General features: G+C 44.0%; 1 protein-coding gene across 7 annotated transcripts in view; it reads right to left on the reverse strand.

Annotated features, from left to right (window-relative positions):
• MAP4K4 (mitogen-activated protein kinase kinase kinase kinase 4) overlaps positions 1 to 17,471 on the reverse strand; it is a 268,656-nt gene that overhangs the window by 26,639 nt on the left and 224,546 nt on the right. For 2 of the 7 annotated variants that reach the window (XM_038742687.1, XM_038742684.1), the window contains 8 exons: positions 13,686 to 13,792; positions 10,739 to 10,890; positions 7,259 to 7,356; positions 6,641 to 6,649; positions 4,569 to 4,744; positions 3,901 to 4,021; positions 2,582 to 2,773; positions 311 to 428 (listed from right to left, as the gene is read on the reverse strand). In XM_038742687.1, the coding sequence (XP_038598615.1) occupies positions 311 to 428; positions 2,582 to 2,773; positions 3,901 to 4,021; positions 4,569 to 4,744; positions 6,641 to 6,649; positions 7,259 to 7,356; positions 10,739 to 10,890; positions 13,686 to 13,792 (973 nt within the window). Of the gene's footprint in view, positions 1 to 310; positions 429 to 2,581; positions 2,774 to 3,900; positions 4,022 to 4,568; positions 4,745 to 6,640; positions 6,650 to 7,258; positions 7,357 to 10,738; positions 10,891 to 13,685; positions 13,793 to 14,797; positions 15,032 to 17,471 lie in introns of all 7 variants that reach the window. The other 5 variants (XM_038742695.1, XM_038742692.1, XM_038742680.1 and 2 more) reach the window with 4 other exon arrangements.

Consider the following 17,471-nt stretch of genomic DNA (forward strand, 5'->3'; position numbering starts at 1 on the left):
GATATCATCTTCTAAGCTTGGAACACACTGGCTCTTCCTCCCGTAAGACACTCCACGGCAAATAGCTGGGATTCCACATTTAAAGAAACAAATCAAATAAATCTAATTTTGTAAGAAATGTAAATGGAAAAAAGAAATAAACTGTGCAGTTTATTGCAAATCAAGGAATGCAAGCAGGATGGAAACAGTCTTTGCATCCAAACTTCTGCACTGGTTCACAATCACCACCAAGTCAGAGCTAACTACTTCAAAGAGCAACTCAAGTCATCGAACCCTTTCTCAGTTGCTTTCTTGTTACTACTTTACTTACCCACAGAAGTCACTGTTGTTCCACTAGATGGAGAAATCTGTAGTAATCGGGGGTCTATAAAAGGTGTAAAGGAGGAGGAAGATTTGTGTTTCTGGAGTGTGTTACTAGCGGACTGAGTCTGCAATGTAAATTTCAACTTTATTAATATAAATGACAATCAAAAAAAAAATCACAACAATCAACATTTTCAATCTACTTCAGCCCTGCGCTGTTCCACAATCTTAGACCCGTGTTCCTCTTTCCACATCCCCAAAGAACGTACAAATGAGGAACCACGTACAACCCGGGTGGCCCATGTACTCGCTTACAATGCAACAGTCTCTCTGCCAATCATCAAGAAATTGCACAAGATGGAGGCCGTTTAACCAGGGACGGAGCAACAGCCAAAAGAAACTTTTCTGAGATACCAAAGTTTATCTACATACTGTTGAAAACCTTTAAAAAAAATCTGAATATAAGCTTCTCACTGGGTTTCCTGTTTGAGTGGCTCCTTAATTTATCAATATCCTTCAGTGACTGGGTTTATTCTCCAGGGCAGAAAAATCTAATCAATCTAAGGATGAGGCACCTTATATGAAATTTCAATATCCAATTATGGCAGATCTCTGTAATGAATACATTAAATGGCCTCTTGCTTAAAAGCGGAAGCAGATTTGTAGCTCATTGTTTCCCAAAAGTAAACCTGTATTGAACCAGGGCTCAATAGTGTGGAACTTGTCAATGACAAAATCATGAGCACAACTTGTTTTTTTCTGGGTTGTTTTTTTTTAAAGAAATGTCCTTATGCTTTGCTTAACTATGCAATTAAACATAAAAAAAACACAAAATAGAAAGACACAAGTGAAATAAATTGTTAAGTGGAAATGGAATGACAATTAAAAACACATACCCAAAAAATAAAAACTTGCCAGTTTAGTGAGTTAAGGGTTATTGTGAAAACACTGCACATTGCACAAGGTTTAAAAATAAATAAGAAGTGAGAATGTAGGTTGGACGAAAAGAATGTGTCTGTTGGAACTGCCTTCTACCATTGCAAATAGTGTTGGGTGCTTGAATTCCACTACTATCTCAAAGCTGCTATGTCTGCTCTCCTCTCCAATGGGAAAACTGGCCACGGGGCCTTCATGGCCACCACAGCTGAGGACAATCTTCCCTCCCTTTCAGGCTGAGCCCTCCTGATGCCTGGGAACTGGCTGCTCACAGCAGCTAAAGGAATAAGGGGCATATTGGTCTGTATCCCGGACTGATCTAGACTAGTCTCGCGAACAGCCAGCCACTTGCTGATCCATCACGGGTGCATCACCGATCGTGCCCATGTTTATTACCAGAGTCCCTTCCAGGAAGGAGGGGGCTGGTTAGATTTTTGGAGCTTGCTGACTGGATCATCTCCATCAGAGCTTGGTCTGGTGAAAATGCCCCATTCACTTATTTGGCAGATTAAACCAGCTGGCTAACCAACCTAAACTTTGCCTGGGAGCAATGGATGTGGTCTGGCACAAGGTGCTGCTTGGGCAGAGTTGCAAGAGGGTATTTCCTGGCATACCTGGCATTCCTGGTATTGGAGCCACCTCTTATCTTCTCACCCTAGACCACGCTCATCCGAACTGACACTCAGACAGAGCACCACACAAGCTCCTCACAGCAAGCAAATGGAATCTCTATATTAACTTTCAAATACAGCACAAATCTCAAAGCCCAAAGCTCTTCTTGCTAGCACTCAGTGAAATGCCCCCGTTGCAAGCCCTAAGGATCTTTCAAAGATTTACAAACAAAAAAAAGAAGAAGATGAAAAATTAAAAAGTCTTTTGGCCTGGACAGAAGCACTGGCCAAGGCTGTGATCTTGCCCAGGAAGGCCCTCACAGTCAAGTTTCATGAAACTTGAGTTTTATGTCTAAGAGGCAGACTCCTGAAATCCTGAAATACTTTTATAAGAAAATGTTTGTCCTCAAACATTATCAAAATATAAGTAACTGTTCTGAATCCACAGCATATCAGTTTAGCTTTATGCTTCTTGAAAAAAACAGAATCATCAAGCCATGCAATCACACTAGCTGGCGGGTTTGGGGTGAAGCTGATCTACGGTTAAGGGGTTTGTATACAGCTCTGAAACGTTATTTGGGAGAGGTGCGGGGGTGGGGGAGATGACAGAATAAAAGCAGGGAAGGGGAATGGGAAGAGGGGGAGGGCTGGCGAGGTTTCTTTGGCAAACTAGCTATTAGGCAGTACTGGTACAACCCTAAGAAAGCAGCCAGCTGTGGTGCGAGACATACCTCATTAGTAGTTAGCTTGTCCTGGGGTGTCTGTGGGGACATGGTGGGTGTCGGCTGGCTGGAGGATGGGGAAGAGGAGGTAGAGGAAGTGGAGGAGGAATGGCTTTGCTGTAAGAGATCTGGCAAGAGGTGAATGCGACCGGCAAAGCCATTGCTCTCCTGATGTCTGGCACGCTTTTTGTCAACTGTACTCTGTAGAAAAAACAGGCACACTTGTCTTGTTCAAGTGCTGTGGACATTGCCTAGGTCCCTAATGATTCTAGTCAGACTTTATTTCAAAAAGCTTTGGGGGTGGGGCTTTAGTCGTCATCACTACTGTCGTGTCTAAACTGTTGTTTCTACAATCAAGAAAGGCAAGGGCAAAGGAGCCATCACTGCTGCCTGGAGGCTGGGGTGGTTGAGGTAGAGTGCACTGAGACAACAGAACTCAAAATAACTCCTATGGCCTGGTGGGAGGGAGGGTTTCTCGTTTCATCTGGTTTAGCAGCAAGACCAGATCCTGGGGCCAAAACCATTTAAGCTTTTTACGTCGACTACTGCCAGAACAATCTCTCTAGGACTCTGGGTTTGTTCCCTTCCCTGCACCCCATCTTCCAGTTACTGAAACTTCAAGCCCGCTTGGGCAAAGAGTCCAAAACACTTGGTGACCACCCTGTTCTAGCTACTTAAACAACGAGCACGAAATTTTAATTGACCAAGCTTAGATCTGAGATCAGAAATTGACATTCAGTGGCAAAACTCAATAGTACAAAGTGGAAAGGTCTGGGAGGTGACACACTCAGAAAGGAGGAGTCTGTTGGATATGCAGCATCTTCACGGTCACGAGAGAACTAACGAGGAGAAACTGAGATTTCACAGCCAAATTCCCTACAGCCCTGCCCGCCCGCCTGCCCACAGTTATCTTTACCCTGCCTCTAGTGTATGTTCACCACTGCAGCTTTAAAGACATTCCAAGAGTTGAGTGCTCTCTTGAGAATCATCGAACGTAGAGCTCTCCTCTAGAATCAAGGTTCGATTCCCTGCCCTGCGTGCCAACCTGACTCCTGCAAGTTTTCTCAATTCTGACAGACTGTGAGGTCCTCGGCATGGTGCTAGCATGAGTGCTGTTGGAGAGCATGCAAATAGCAGCAACAAGGGGTGAAGACCTACTACCTCCCCCTGCATGCATCGCATATCTGCAGAGCCCCCACAACTCTCAACCCTCTGTGTCTTGGGAACAGGGAGAATGAATAGAATGTAGAAACAGCAGCATGAGTGAATGAACGAGTGGGTTAATGACTCCAGAGAAGGTGTGGCTTCTAGAGGGGAGAAGACGATACCTGACGGACGATTAGAGTGCCTTCCTTGGAAGGAGTCATGGCGGGTTCACTTTCCACATCATCGTGGACAATCATGGTCTTCACCGACTCGGTTTCACCGTTGCTCAGGTTCAGAGATGACCTATGTAGTCGAACGAGGGTTTCAGATTCAGGTTGGGAGTAGACAGAGCCATAATATTTACATTTTGCTTTTTTCTGACTGCAATGGGGTGGGGATCTTGAAGAAATACCTCTACGCAAGTTTTTTTTATCTTTCAAAAAAGGTAACTTTTAAGTCAATTTGGCATCAGATAATTGTGGATGACTCGTTTCTGGGTTCTAAATCTTGGGGATGATAGGGAGAAAAATTCATGTGTGCACACACTTGCACACATACAACCATCGCTCCCTTTTTCAGCCCATATCCTCTTCACTGTTCATAGGAAAACTGGCTCAGTGTGAATGGGTTATGGGCGCACGCGTGCACACACACACACACACACACAATCTCTCTTTCTCTCTCTCTAATACACACAAGCTCTCCCCCACAGCCCCCAGCACATCTACTTGCACCTCAAAAATCAGGCATATACAAATCAGGGCAGGGAGGGGAAGATGGGCAGGGAGTAGATAGGAGGAGGAAACCACAGGTCAGCTCTCCCTCCTTAAAATACACCAAAAAGACTGACACTGCTCTGGTGTCCTCAGGACCAGAGGTGGATTCATCTGCCCCTTCTTGTTCCATGTCATCATCCTCTTCATCTGTTGTCCCTGACTCTTCGCTGGAGGAGGAATAGTCTGTCACTTTATGGGGGGGGCGCAAATCTTCCACCGCTCGCAGTTCCTTGGCCAGGGCTGTCAAATCCTAGTGGGCAGCATTGGGAAAGGCAAATAAAGAGGAGAAAACCCATGAAACAGGAGAAATAAATATAAGCTTGCATCCCTGCCTTCAGGTACATCTTCCCTCTTCCTCCCTCAATCATTATGACCTGAATCTTTGGTAAAACTCTGAAAAAAGCCCGAGCACCAGAGCTTCTCTTCAGCACTACAGAGGCCTGTGCATTACCCTTGGCACGTTGGCTGTTCTGTTTCTGGTGTTTTACATAGCTTTTATTAATCTTGGAAATGCCATTTTCTACTTGTATTCTCTCCCAAATGAGATTGTCAGTTCCTTCAGAGCAAAGTCTCTGCTGCCCATAATTTTTCTGGAATTTCCCAATGCCAAAATCATTTCTTTGCTCCAAAGAGGTGCTCACTCAGTGCCTGACTGATTAAATGAACACATGTAAGTGGAGCATTTTTCTAGTGGCCTGTGTATCTGGGTGTAAGCTGGTTGGTTCACATACCTGTTGTCCAACTTAGATAATAAGGACCTAGAAGGCAGAGACCGTTGGCTGTTAGATCTGTGTTTTTACAGGTGTGTGAATCAACCTTTTCCCCTCCTATTACAGCATCTATACACTTGAGTCCTGACCCATTAAGCACTAATTTGCATTTTATAAGCAGTTCTCACCCCACCACAGCATTTATTTACATCTTTAAATGCCACTGCTCCCTACTGCTCCCCTACTACCTGTAATTTATTTTAATGCCTGCCTCCCCTGCTACATTGTCAGCTCCCTGAGGGCAGGCACTGTGTTTACACAATCTCTAAACTGCAAACTTGTTATGGGGAGGGAACATGTCTCCTAATTGTTTTTTTTGTTTGTTTTTTTAAATGGTATTCCTTAAGCACTTACTATATGCCAGGCACTGTACTAAGTGTTGGGGTGGATACAAGCTAATCAGGTTGGACACAGTCCCTGTCCCACACACAGCTCACAAACTTAATTCCCATTTTTACAGATGAGAACTGAGGATCAGAGATGTTCAGTGACTTGCCCAAGGTCACAATGCAGAAAAGTGGCAGAGCCAGGATTAGAACCCAGATCCTTGCTGCTTCTGTTGTATTGTACTCTCTGAAGAGTTTAGTATAGTGCTCTACATCGAGTAAACACTCAAGAAATATGATTGATGACCTAATTAATATATGCTGTTTAATGAAAGAAGAAAAGCACAGTTTCTAAAGGGACTTGACTGGCCTGAGAGAAAACACGTTTTCTATTCATCACCTAAAGTCAGATTCTTAATATGGTAAAACTTTCACTACACATTCCATCACCTATGGTCTAGGACCTGGAGGAAGAAAATATCATGGAGAGCTTGAGGTTTTCAGCTGAGTAAAGGGATTCTTTACCATATAATACTTTCTAAAAAGAAACAGCTAACTCTTAGCCGTGAGAGGCCTTGTTTCTTTTCTCTGGGTTCCCTGAGGTGATGGGTGAGTCATGGTAGCATTTTAGCCAGTTTTCCTGGCAGCAGAATTAAATTTGGATGAAATCATTTTATTAAATAAACAATTTGTAGGCAACCCAATTATCTGACCATCCAATTTCTTTACCCATTGATTTTTTTTGCTATTCATCCGAAGTTTCTTTGCCATGATCTCTGCCCAAAAGAAAACAGAAATTGAAACTTGTGCTCCCCCCAAAGCATTCTTTGTGGCTTTCTAAATCTGCAACAAAATTGCCTGGTTTATAAAAGCACAGAATTTGATATAATTTCCCACAAAATTTGAGGATCAGCATATTTGAAAAATATATTTTCTTTCCTGGGGTCACAAGGGTTAAAAAAGAAGGACTAAATACATGGCCATTAGAACGGGATTTGAAAGAGAAAGCAATAATGCTAGTATGTCATTTCATTGATAAAAGACGCTTACCACTTCTCCCTACAGTATTCATTTAGCAGTAGTTCAGCCGAGTCGAAGGGCAAAGATCCAACCACATGATGGTGTTCAGGTCAGGATATAGTTTAGAAGGAAAGGAGAAAGCACCAAAATCAATGAATGTGGTAAAGTCCAGTTTTCTAAACCTGAAAAACTCCATTGACGAGTGATTAGCTAGTTTCATTGCTTCAAGGAGACAGGCACTAGTCACCCTGCACCCCTTAATAGGGAACAACAGAACTCCAATGAGTGACGCTCTAAAAGGGGGTATCTTTGTACAATTGATTTAATTTTACTGTTATCTGGGCACCTCCTGGAGGAGGGAGATAAATTATTGCCTTTCTTTTCATTTCTTTGCAAAGCTGAACCAAGATGTTTGCTCTTTCAAGGCCATTCCCATCCCACCATCTCCCCTCACTTAATTAACCACATTTCAAACTTATCTGAGTCACGTAGGGCAAATAAACTACTTGGAACTACTCTGAGCTGAGGTCAAGCACTCTTCAGGATCAGGAGTAAAGTTGTCTGGTGAGTCTACTGACACTTAAAATAGAATCTGACAGAAACTCTAGCAAAGCAAAACAAGGCAAAAATCTGGTCCTTCTTTCTTACGGCAGGTTTGTGAGGTCTGAAGGCTTCCTTTTTCTCTTCAGGCTTTTTGACAGCATTTTCATGGCGCTGTGAGGGGGACCCTTCGGACTTTGATGATGCTGCGGAGTTCAAATCCCACAAAAGACAAAACAAAGACAGATAACCAGCACAATTGATTATCTTTTCTTTTTTTTCTTTTTAAGTCTAAATTGGTCCAAGAAAGGAAAGACACTCCAGATACCCCCACAGCTATTCTCTTGTATTTTCTCCTTCTTCATCCCAGCTTCAACTATCATCTCTACGCTGATGACACCCAAATCTACATCTCTGCCCCTGCTCTCTCCCCCTCCCTCCAGGCTCGCATCTCCTCCTGCCTTCAGGACATCTCCATCTGGATGTCTGCCCGCCACCTCAAACTCAACATGTCCAAGACTGAACTCTTTGTCTTCCCTCCCAAACCCTGCCCTCTCCCTGACTTTCCCATCACTGTTGACGGCACTACCATCCTTCCCATCTCACAAGCCCGCAACCTTGGTGTCATCCTCGACTCTGCTCTCTCATTCACCCCTCACATCCAAGCCGTCACCAAAACCTGCTGGTCTCAGCTCCGCAACATTGCCAAGATCCGCCCTTTCCTCTCCATCCAAACCGCTACCCTGCTCGTTCAAGCTCTCATCCTATCCCGTCTGGACTACTGCATCAGCCTCCTCTCTGATCTCCCATCCTCGTGTCTCTCCCCACTTCAATCCATACTTCATGTCGCTGCCCGGACTGTCTTTGTCCAGAAACGCTCTGGGCATGTTACTCCCCTCCTCAAAAATCTCCAGTGGCTACCAATCAACCTACGCATCAGGCAGAAACTCCTCACCCTCGGCTTCAAGGCTGTCCATCACCTTGCCCTCTCCTACCTCACCTCCCTTCTCTCTTTCTACAGCTCACCCTGCACCCTCCGCTCCTCTGCCGCTAATCTCCTCACCGTGCCTCGTTCTCGCCTGTCCTGCCGTCGACCACGTCATCCCTCTGGCCTGGAATGCCCTCCCTCCCAACATCCGCCAAGCTAGCTGTCTTCCTCCCTTCAAGGCCCTACTGAGAGCTCACCTCCTCCAGGAGGCCTTCCTAGACTGAGCCCCCTCCTTCCTCTCCCCCTCGTCCCCCTCTCCATTCCCCCCACCTTACCTCCTTCCCTTCCCCACAGCACCTGTATATATGTATATATGTTTGTACATATTTATTACTCTATTTATTTTACTTGTACATATCTATTCTATTTATTTTATTTTATTAATATGTTTGGTTTTGTTCTCTGTCTCCCCCTTCTAGACTGTGAGCCCACTGTTGGGTAGGGACTGTCTCTATATGTTGCCAACTTGTACTTCCCAAGCGCTTAGTACAGTGCTCTGCACACAGTAAGTGCTCAATAAATACGATTGATTGACTGATTGATTGATTATTCCGATATCTCCCTCGAGGGGATGACAACAGTAGTATTCCTCAAACTGTAAACTGCAACTAACTCTGGCTGGCCTGTAGGAAGCAGGGGAGTCACAGAAGACAACTCTCAGGAACTTCACTGTTGCCCCAGATTAGGGTTAGAATTGTACCACAAACGTATGGAATTTTAGAGTTTTACCAGATTCATCTCTCCTTCCCAACCTCCCTCATCCACAGCTAAAAACAAACAATTGGGATTAAGTTCTCCCCAAAATGAAATTTCACAAAAAGTAATGGTTTTCTTAACATTTAAACTGCCAAAACAGGGATTTAACTGGATTTACAAATCCATCCTAACTGTGTCAGGTAGGTTTTAGTCGATTTCAATTTGGTGCATGAGTGAGTTGTTAACACTTCCTTTGCAAGCAATGAACTCAATGTGAATTTTGGAATGTGACAGCTGGATCATGTGACTCTTTTTTAAATGGGCCCTCTAAGTATATTTTTCCTAGGGAGTTTCTTTTACCCTATCTCTGTAAAATAGTGCCTACAATTTTTTTTTGGTAACTGGGCCTTGTGATCAGTTTTTGCCGATCTCTCCATGAAGACAGCCCTCCTGACAAAACCAACATTAGGATAGTGTTAAGTCTGGAATTCACAAATGGAGGCTGCTACCCAAGATGAAGCAAGATGGCCTACGTATACTGATGTGCATATCAACAGGCAGCTGCGGTGTCCAGTGTTCATTCAGCCATCTGGGTAATTTGCAAATGCCAGGAAGGAGCAGTGGTACCCAAAGAAAAAGCCTGACCCAGATGTTGTTAAATGAGAAGCATAAAAACATAGAGGCTAAACTAAACCTGAAATTGTTTTGATGTTTTTGCCATTTCAGCTGAATGTTTAAACACATTTTATTATTACTACTACTAATAATAGTGATAATTATTGGAATGCCCTCCCTCCGCACATCCGCCAGGCTAGCTCTCTTCCTGACTTCAAAGCCCTACTGAGAGCTCACCTTATCCAGGAGGCCTTCCCAGGCCTTCCCTTTTTCCTCTCCCCATCCCCATCCCCCCCCACCCTACCTCCTTCCCCTCCCCACAGCACCTGTATATATGTTTGTACAGATTTATTACTCTATTTATTTTACTTGTACATATTTATTCTATTTATTTTGTCAATGATGTGCATCTAGCTTTACCTCTATTCTGATGGCTTGACACCTGACCACATGTCTTGTTTTGTTGTCTGCCTCCCCCTTCTAGACTGTGAGCCCCTTGTTGGGTAAGGACCATCTCTATATGTTGCCAACTTGTACTTCCCAAGCGCTTAGTACAGTGCTCTGCACACAGTAAGCGCTCAATAAATACAAGTGAATGAATGAATAATTATGATGACAATAACAATACACGATCAAATACTCTCCAAATTACCTTTACACGTATGTTAAAAAAAAAAACCCAGTAAAGTCCAAATCCTCCTGTTAAGCCATGCTGGATTCACCTGCCTAACCCTATTCGGAACAAAGTCCCCCACTCCCTTGTCCAGATTCACTCTCACACAGGGTGGTGTCTAGGTCAACTGTCCTGAGTTTTTGTTTTAGAGGGAGAAGAAAGGTGAAGACAGGGCAGAAAGTGAGGATATATGACAGAGTCACAAGCATGATCAAAAACCACTGCTCTATAAGGACAAGCGCTTAGAACAGTGCTTTGCACATAGTAAGTGCTTAATAAGTGCCATCATTATTATTATTATCATTATAAGGGAAATACGCAGAAGAGTCTAGCTGTTTTTCTGAGTGTCTTTTTTGAGCCTGTTGCCCTCTCCCCATACGATCTGTTTAGAACAAGTAGGGAGTGTGTTTTCAGACTGTTTTCAGAAAGGATTCAAAATTAAGGTTAAAAAAAAAAAAAATCAACAGCAATTGTAACCGACCCTTGGTTGATGAAATTTCCACTGGGTAAATGGAAGCCAAACTGAGAACGTCACTTTTAGATGAAAAAAATCCGCCTCAATGGCCATCCAGTAGTGTACACAAAAGGAGTAAAGGGAAAAGGAAGGGAGACTTACATCTCACTCGGAAACGCTCGCCAGATCCACTCTGAGACCCAGGATGAGACCCCGGTTGTGAACCCGAATTACTGGAACCTGAAGAACTGCCGCTTCCTGGTCTGGGTACCAGCTTCTCCACCCTCTCCCACAGCAACCTGGGCTCAATATTGCTGTTTGGGAAAAGGAAAAACAGCACCTGGGTCCACTCATGTTTCAAAAACAAGTTAAACTTTTCAGTCGGCATGTGGATCGATCCCCACACTGCACCAGAAATGCCAGTTGATATCAAGAACTCCTCCTTTGAAAGCATCTTTCCCCTGTGTTCTCTCAAAGGTAGGGAAATGCCTGAAGGCCCTGTGGGTTAACAGGTAATGCAGTTTTGCACAGTATGAGAACTAGGTTCTACAAGAACCTCATAGTAGGGAGAAGTTGTGTTATAGTTCTCACTCCAGACACCTGTATAAAGTCATCGCCCCCAGCTCCATCATGTTGCATCTAATGGCAGGTCTAGAATCCAGGGGAGACCTTTCATGACTAAGTCCTCATTTCCCCTACCCACCCTCCCCTCTGCGTTACCTATACATTCGAATCTGTACTCCTCAAGCATCTGATATTCACCCCACCCACAGCCCCACAGCACCTAGGTACATATCCTTACACTCTGCTATTTCCCCTTTAATTTATTTTAATGTCTGTTTTCCCCCTCTAGACTGCAAGCTCCTTCGTGTAGGTTATTACGTCCACCAACTCTATTAAATTGTACTTTCCAAAGGGCTTCGTACAATGGTCTGCACACAGTAAGCACTCAACAAAGCCATTGATTGATTGACTGATTCATATGTTTTGGATTTTTTTGTGAGTTTTACAATTTTTTCTAATGGTATTTATTAAGCACCTACTATGTGCCAGGCACTGTTCTAAGCATCAGGGTAGGTACAAAGTAATCAGATTGGACACAGTCCATGTCCCAAGTGGGGCTCACAGTCTTAATCCCCATTTTACAGATGAGGTAACTGAGGCACGGAAAAGTGAAGTGACTTGCCCAAGGTCACCCAACAGACAGGTGGCAGAGCTGGGATTAGAATCCAGGTCCTTCTGACCCCCAGATCTGTGCTCTCTCCATTTGGTCATGCCGCTTCTCTAATGTTTTGCTAAAAACATTCTCTAATACTTCAATAATGTCCTACTCAAATGCATAATAACACGCAATATGCCAGAATTATCAGCACATTTAAAAAAATTTTTAATGGTATTTGTTAAGCGTTTACTATGTGTCTGGCACTGTTCTAAGCGCTGGGGTACATACAAGTTAATCAGGCCAGATAAGGGCCCTGTCCCTCATGGGACTAACAGATTAAATAGGAGGGAGAACAGGTACTGAATGAAACTTCCAGCCTCTCTATGACACTTTCCCTTTCTATTTCTACCAGTGTATGTATTTAAAAACTTCATAAGTCAGTGTTCCCATGTTTCTCTAAAATGGGGGAAGAAATAAAAGAGGGTGGGAGGACAATGATCAAGAAGAGCTAAAGTTCAGTTCAACACCAGTTATGACTCCTCCGCCTACATCTGGTGTTTGGGGGCGAAATCTCCACCTTGCCTTTCTTTATTAAAAACTGGAAGAGCTCAATTTCCTCATGTGTTGAAGAACTTGTGTAACTGAGGTCCCTGTGACTACATGAAGCAAAGAATGCATGAAACACACACACATTGTTCTGTCACTGGAAAACCCCTGAACTGCAATGCCCATTAAGGGAGAATCTCACTCAATGACTCTTGTGGCATATGCACAAGTGCACTGAAGAATGGCTATGTGCACCTCAAAATCACAGTTCTTCAGCATACTCTTGTGTGTGGTGGCAGTTCACCATGCACATCGTGCAGTTCATTTACTTGGCTCTAAGCATGACCTGAAACTTGCAGGACAGCATTCAAAAAGTGCTGATGTGGGAAGAAATATTTTCATTTCTCTTCTCCCAAGCACTCAGTACAGAGAAGCAGTGTGGCTCAGTGGAAAGAGCACAGGCTTTGGAGTCAGAGGTCATGGGTTCAAATCCCATCTCTGCCAACTGTCAGCTGTGTGACTTTGGGCAAGTCACTTTACTTCTCTGGGCCTCAGTTACCTCATCTGTAAAATGGGGATTAAGACTGTGAACCCCTTGTGGGACAACCTGATCACCTTGTAACCTCCCCAGAGTTTAGAACAGTGCTTTGCACATAGTAAACGCTTAATAAATGCCATTGTCTTTATCATCATCGTTATCATCACACAGTAAGTGCTCAATAAATGATTGATTTTTGTAGTCAAATGCTTTCTGAAGGCAAGCTGAGGTCTGATAGTTAATAGGAGCAAACATCCCAAAGGGGGCTTCCCTCAAAACAGAGGCAACCCTGTTCAGAAAGTCACCTCCTATCTAAGAGCTTTCAATAGGTTTGATGAGGGCTGGGCAAGTGACTACTACTAGTCACTGAGATTGTCCAAAGGCTCTACCTGGTCCTGAAATAATTGCATGACAATTTGGAAGTGGTTTGGGAGTACCAGAGGTGAGGAGGTTTGTGGGCACGGAATGTATCTGTCATATTGTACTCTCCCAAATGCTTAGTACAGTGCTCTGTACACAGTGAGCACTCAATAAACATGAATGACTGACTAACTTTGAAAGATGACAGGCCTTATGGTTGAGTTTCTTCTCAGGCCCTGTCACCCACCCCTTACTACCTGACCCTTGTCACTCTACTTGGGGCAAACAGATTTTTCACTTCTCTCTCCTTCACAATCTAACTTTATGCTAGAATTTTGGGCTTCATCCTCACACACTCGGGACTCTCATTGTCCCATGACTTTGGGCTCGCAAGTATCCACAGTGGTAGCGTACACCTTCCATTTTACAGGTGTTCAGGCCATAAAAAAGGGTCCAACAAACCTGGGGCTTAATTCCATTGTCCTCCCCACGCCCGTTCTTACCTCGTGGAGTTCCTTTGACCTGTTGAGTTATTTTGCTGTCCACTGCTCTGCAGGGGGGAATCACGCCGGGATAAAACAGGAGATCGGGATGTGGTTCTCACGGGTACCTCAGACAGAAAAATAAATTAAATTAAATGACAGAACAGGGATGAAGGGAAAAAGCAAGCTCTCTCTCACCCCACTCCCACCCCTCTCCTTCTCTTGCTCTGAAGGCATATATTCAACACATTCCTGTCCTAATTTAATTTTTCTCATCCCCATTTGAAGAGCCTTCTCTAGGTTCTTGTTCACACAATGAGAGGTATTCCAAATTTAAACTCAGGAACACAAGGAGCCCACACAAATCACTTCCCCATGTTCCTATGGCAATAAAGAATATGATGGCTGGATGGAAGCTTAGGGCCAGGGTATACAGACAAAGCAATTTGCTGAGATAATGTGAAAATCAAGAAAATAAGCTCAAAGAAACCAAACAATGGGCTACAAATGGATCAGCAGAAGGGAAAGACCAGCAGGAAGCAAGAAAATATTCAGAAGAAGCAAATCCCCAGGGGAGGAAAAAATAGATGAAATGTGTCTTTTGGTTCAGTTCCACAATTCTGTAATTTTGAAAGCAACTGAAAAAGTAAAAAACCCAAAGGAAGGTCAAAAGTGTTTTTTTAAATGAAACCCTATCATTGAAATTTGATTTGGTTTCTATATGTCTTTTTCTGAACATTTTAATACGGTGTTATGGGGCAAAATAAACTGTGTGGCTTTTATAAGCCATTAACAAAACATTGGCCGATGCAAAAAAGAAAAACAAAACAGGACACAATATCATTTGGATCATAAGTTTGTTTCCCACGGGCTACCCTTAAATTATTTAGCTCAGTTCGATTAAAAAAAATAAAAAGCCCCAGGTTTAACTGAATGATTCTCAACTTTCACCTCACAGTTCACACTCTCTTTCCTCTACTCGTATCTGCTGGCCCATTTTGTCAGGTGAGGAAACACTACACTTTAAAAAAATAAAATAAAAAGCCACAACCTCCCCCACCCCAAAACACACACACACGCGCGCACATACATGCACACACACACATACAAACGTCTATCTTTCTACTCCTTACCCTTGGAGGCACCTCGTCACTGTCTGATCTAGCCCAAGGCTTTTGGGTGGGGTCAGGTCCCTCCGACTTAGAGTCGGAACTCTGACCGAGCACCTCACTGCGTGAAGGTGGGCATGGGTCCTGAGAACGAAGATGGTGATGTGCAAATTTGGGAGGAGAAGGGTCACTGAAGGAATGGGATCGCGAGACAGGGGAAACATTGTTCTTGAGAGATGCCAGATGGGACCACTGTACCTTACGAGAAAACAAAACACAAGACATTCAATGCGTTCTGTATCATAACTGGCTTTCTGGTCAACACTGAATCCAAAGCAGGATGGGAATGGCACAAGGCAAGCATAAGGTGAGACAGGTGCACTTTACCACAAAGGAACCCAGTAGGAAAGAAGGCACAAATGCACTGTTAAGAGAAAAACTCAAGGACAAAAACAGTGGCAACAGTAAATAGGAACAGTGAAGAGGTCTGCCATACTGTCGCTCCAGTAGGTTGAACCATCAGACACATGCACACATGCATAACAAAAAACGGCAGGCAGGAGAGGGGGGGAGAGGCAGGAATACAGAATTACGGGATAAAAAAACGCTGCCAGACATGCACGCCTAAATACATCCATCTTCACATTACCAGGTCGATGAAATTTCAGATGCATTAACAGTGTCACAGCTCAAGAATAAAAAGATTAAAAAACGAAGGCCCTTGTTTTTGCCTTTGCAGTTAATGGGAAGGTTATTCTTGCAAAAGTTCAAACTGTCAGAACTCTCGCATGCTTTTGGTATTACTCAGTATTCTATTCAAATCCTGTATATTCCCAACACTAGTTTTGCAAGAAGATAAAAAAGGTGATTTCTTTAGTGGCAGCTAACTGCAGGCTCCCTGGGTTTATTACGGAGGACACTGTACTACTGGTTTTGGTTGGCTTCAATGCTGGCAGTTGAACAGTGCTTATAACCAGAAATCGTCCCTACAACTCTGAAAAGGTTGAATATTTGTAAAAAGTCACATTTCGGTGTTTTTCACTTTCATAGAAAAAACACCCACTCTTTGTCTGGGTAAGAAGCAGACATGTATTTCTCATTTTCAAGGTTTGATTTCCCTTCCTTCTCTCTCTCTGTTCCTAAGCACCTCCTATGCCACTCCCTCTGTCCATTTTCCTGTCCCTTCAGATTTTTTTAGGAGCTTCTCTATCCAAAAGTGGGTGCCGTCCCCCAATCCCTTTCAGTGTCACAACTAGAGATCTCGGTTTCCGTATCTGCGCGTAAACGTGATTCTGGGTGGCCCTCACATGGAAGTGCTTCCTGAAGTGAGGGAATATGTGAATGTGTTTGTTATAGGTGTACTGAGCACATATCTGGGGATATGAATATAAGCTGATTATGCATTTATATGTGTGTTGGTGGGTATGGGAGAAGATATGGATGGGTTGGTGTGAGGGGAGAGAGAGAGAGAAAGGGAGGGAGGGAGGGAGGGAGAGAGAGAGTGCATGTGTGTGTGTGTGTGTGTGTGTTTTGTAAGCCTAGGTTTCTGACCTCCTCAGAAGAAAAATATCACACCTACTATCCACATGCTTCCAACCCTACACCTGATGCAAAAGTGAGACTGGTCAGGGTCTACTGAACATAATAAGACACAAAGCTGTCATCCTTTGCACAGTCAGAGCCCATGGTCTCTCCTACCAATGGCCCCACAATTCCAGTGCTTGACAAAAGTGCAAATTCTCTTTTTCGAGTGAGGAAGTGCTCTTCCAAAGAAAGGATAGGTATAAATCTAGGGAATTAATACTCTGCCAGAAATGGGTCTTTCAAACAGCACTTTAAAGTCATCCTCACTGGCCAGGGGAGGCCCTCCTTGAAGCAAGTTATTCCTGATACAAAAGAGTGCATAGCAAGTTCAGGCCAATTTGAATATGACTCTCTCAAGTGATCCAATCAACAGGCAAGGCTCTGAAGCTTTGAGATCTCCCAGGAGATCCCTGGTCCGGACCACGCTCCGTAGGGCCATCCACAGGTGACCAATGGGTCTTTCCACACTTTGATCGTGACTCATAAGTGGAGTGAAATAGGCAGTGATGCCACCCAAGAACCTGGCCTACATCTGGAAGAGGAGGCTGCGGCGGGGATTAACATGACTCTGGTCCTGGCTCACCATTCCTATCCCAAATAATCATACCGAGGTGAGCCCTGGCCAGACGGACTCTATTCATGAAGAAGCAGCAAGCACCAGTTAAATTCATCTTTGCTCCAGCAAGGCCTCTGGATTACCAGTTTATAATTAGTTGGTTAAGGTATTTATTAAGCTCTTATCTATGTGCTAAGCTCTGGGTAGATGCACTGTAGATTAGGCACCACCCCTGTTCCACACTCAAGACTTCAACTAGAATGGGTCCTCTTCCATCCTCGGTCCAAAGGGGAGGACCAACTTTCCTGTTGTGGCTCCCAATTCCTCCTGTCCCTTTACACCCACGTGGGATAGTCCCCTACCCCAGGGCAGGGGGAATGCAGTGGCAGGCAGTTGCGGTGTTGCATCTTTTGCAGTGCACGATGCTATGGCAATGAGAAAAGCTTCTGGGGAGCAGACTGGCTGCATAAGTGCAAGGAGATGTTTGACCTTTTCCCGGCCCCTTCCGCATGCCCTGACACGTCCTTAGGAGGCTACACCAGCTGTCTGGACTCCTGT

Source organism: Tachyglossus aculeatus, chromosome 2, assembly GCF_015852505.1.
Source record: "Tachyglossus aculeatus isolate mTacAcu1 chromosome 2, mTacAcu1.pri, whole genome shotgun sequence".
NCBI lineage: Eukaryota > Metazoa > Chordata > Mammalia > Monotremata > Tachyglossidae > Tachyglossus > Tachyglossus aculeatus.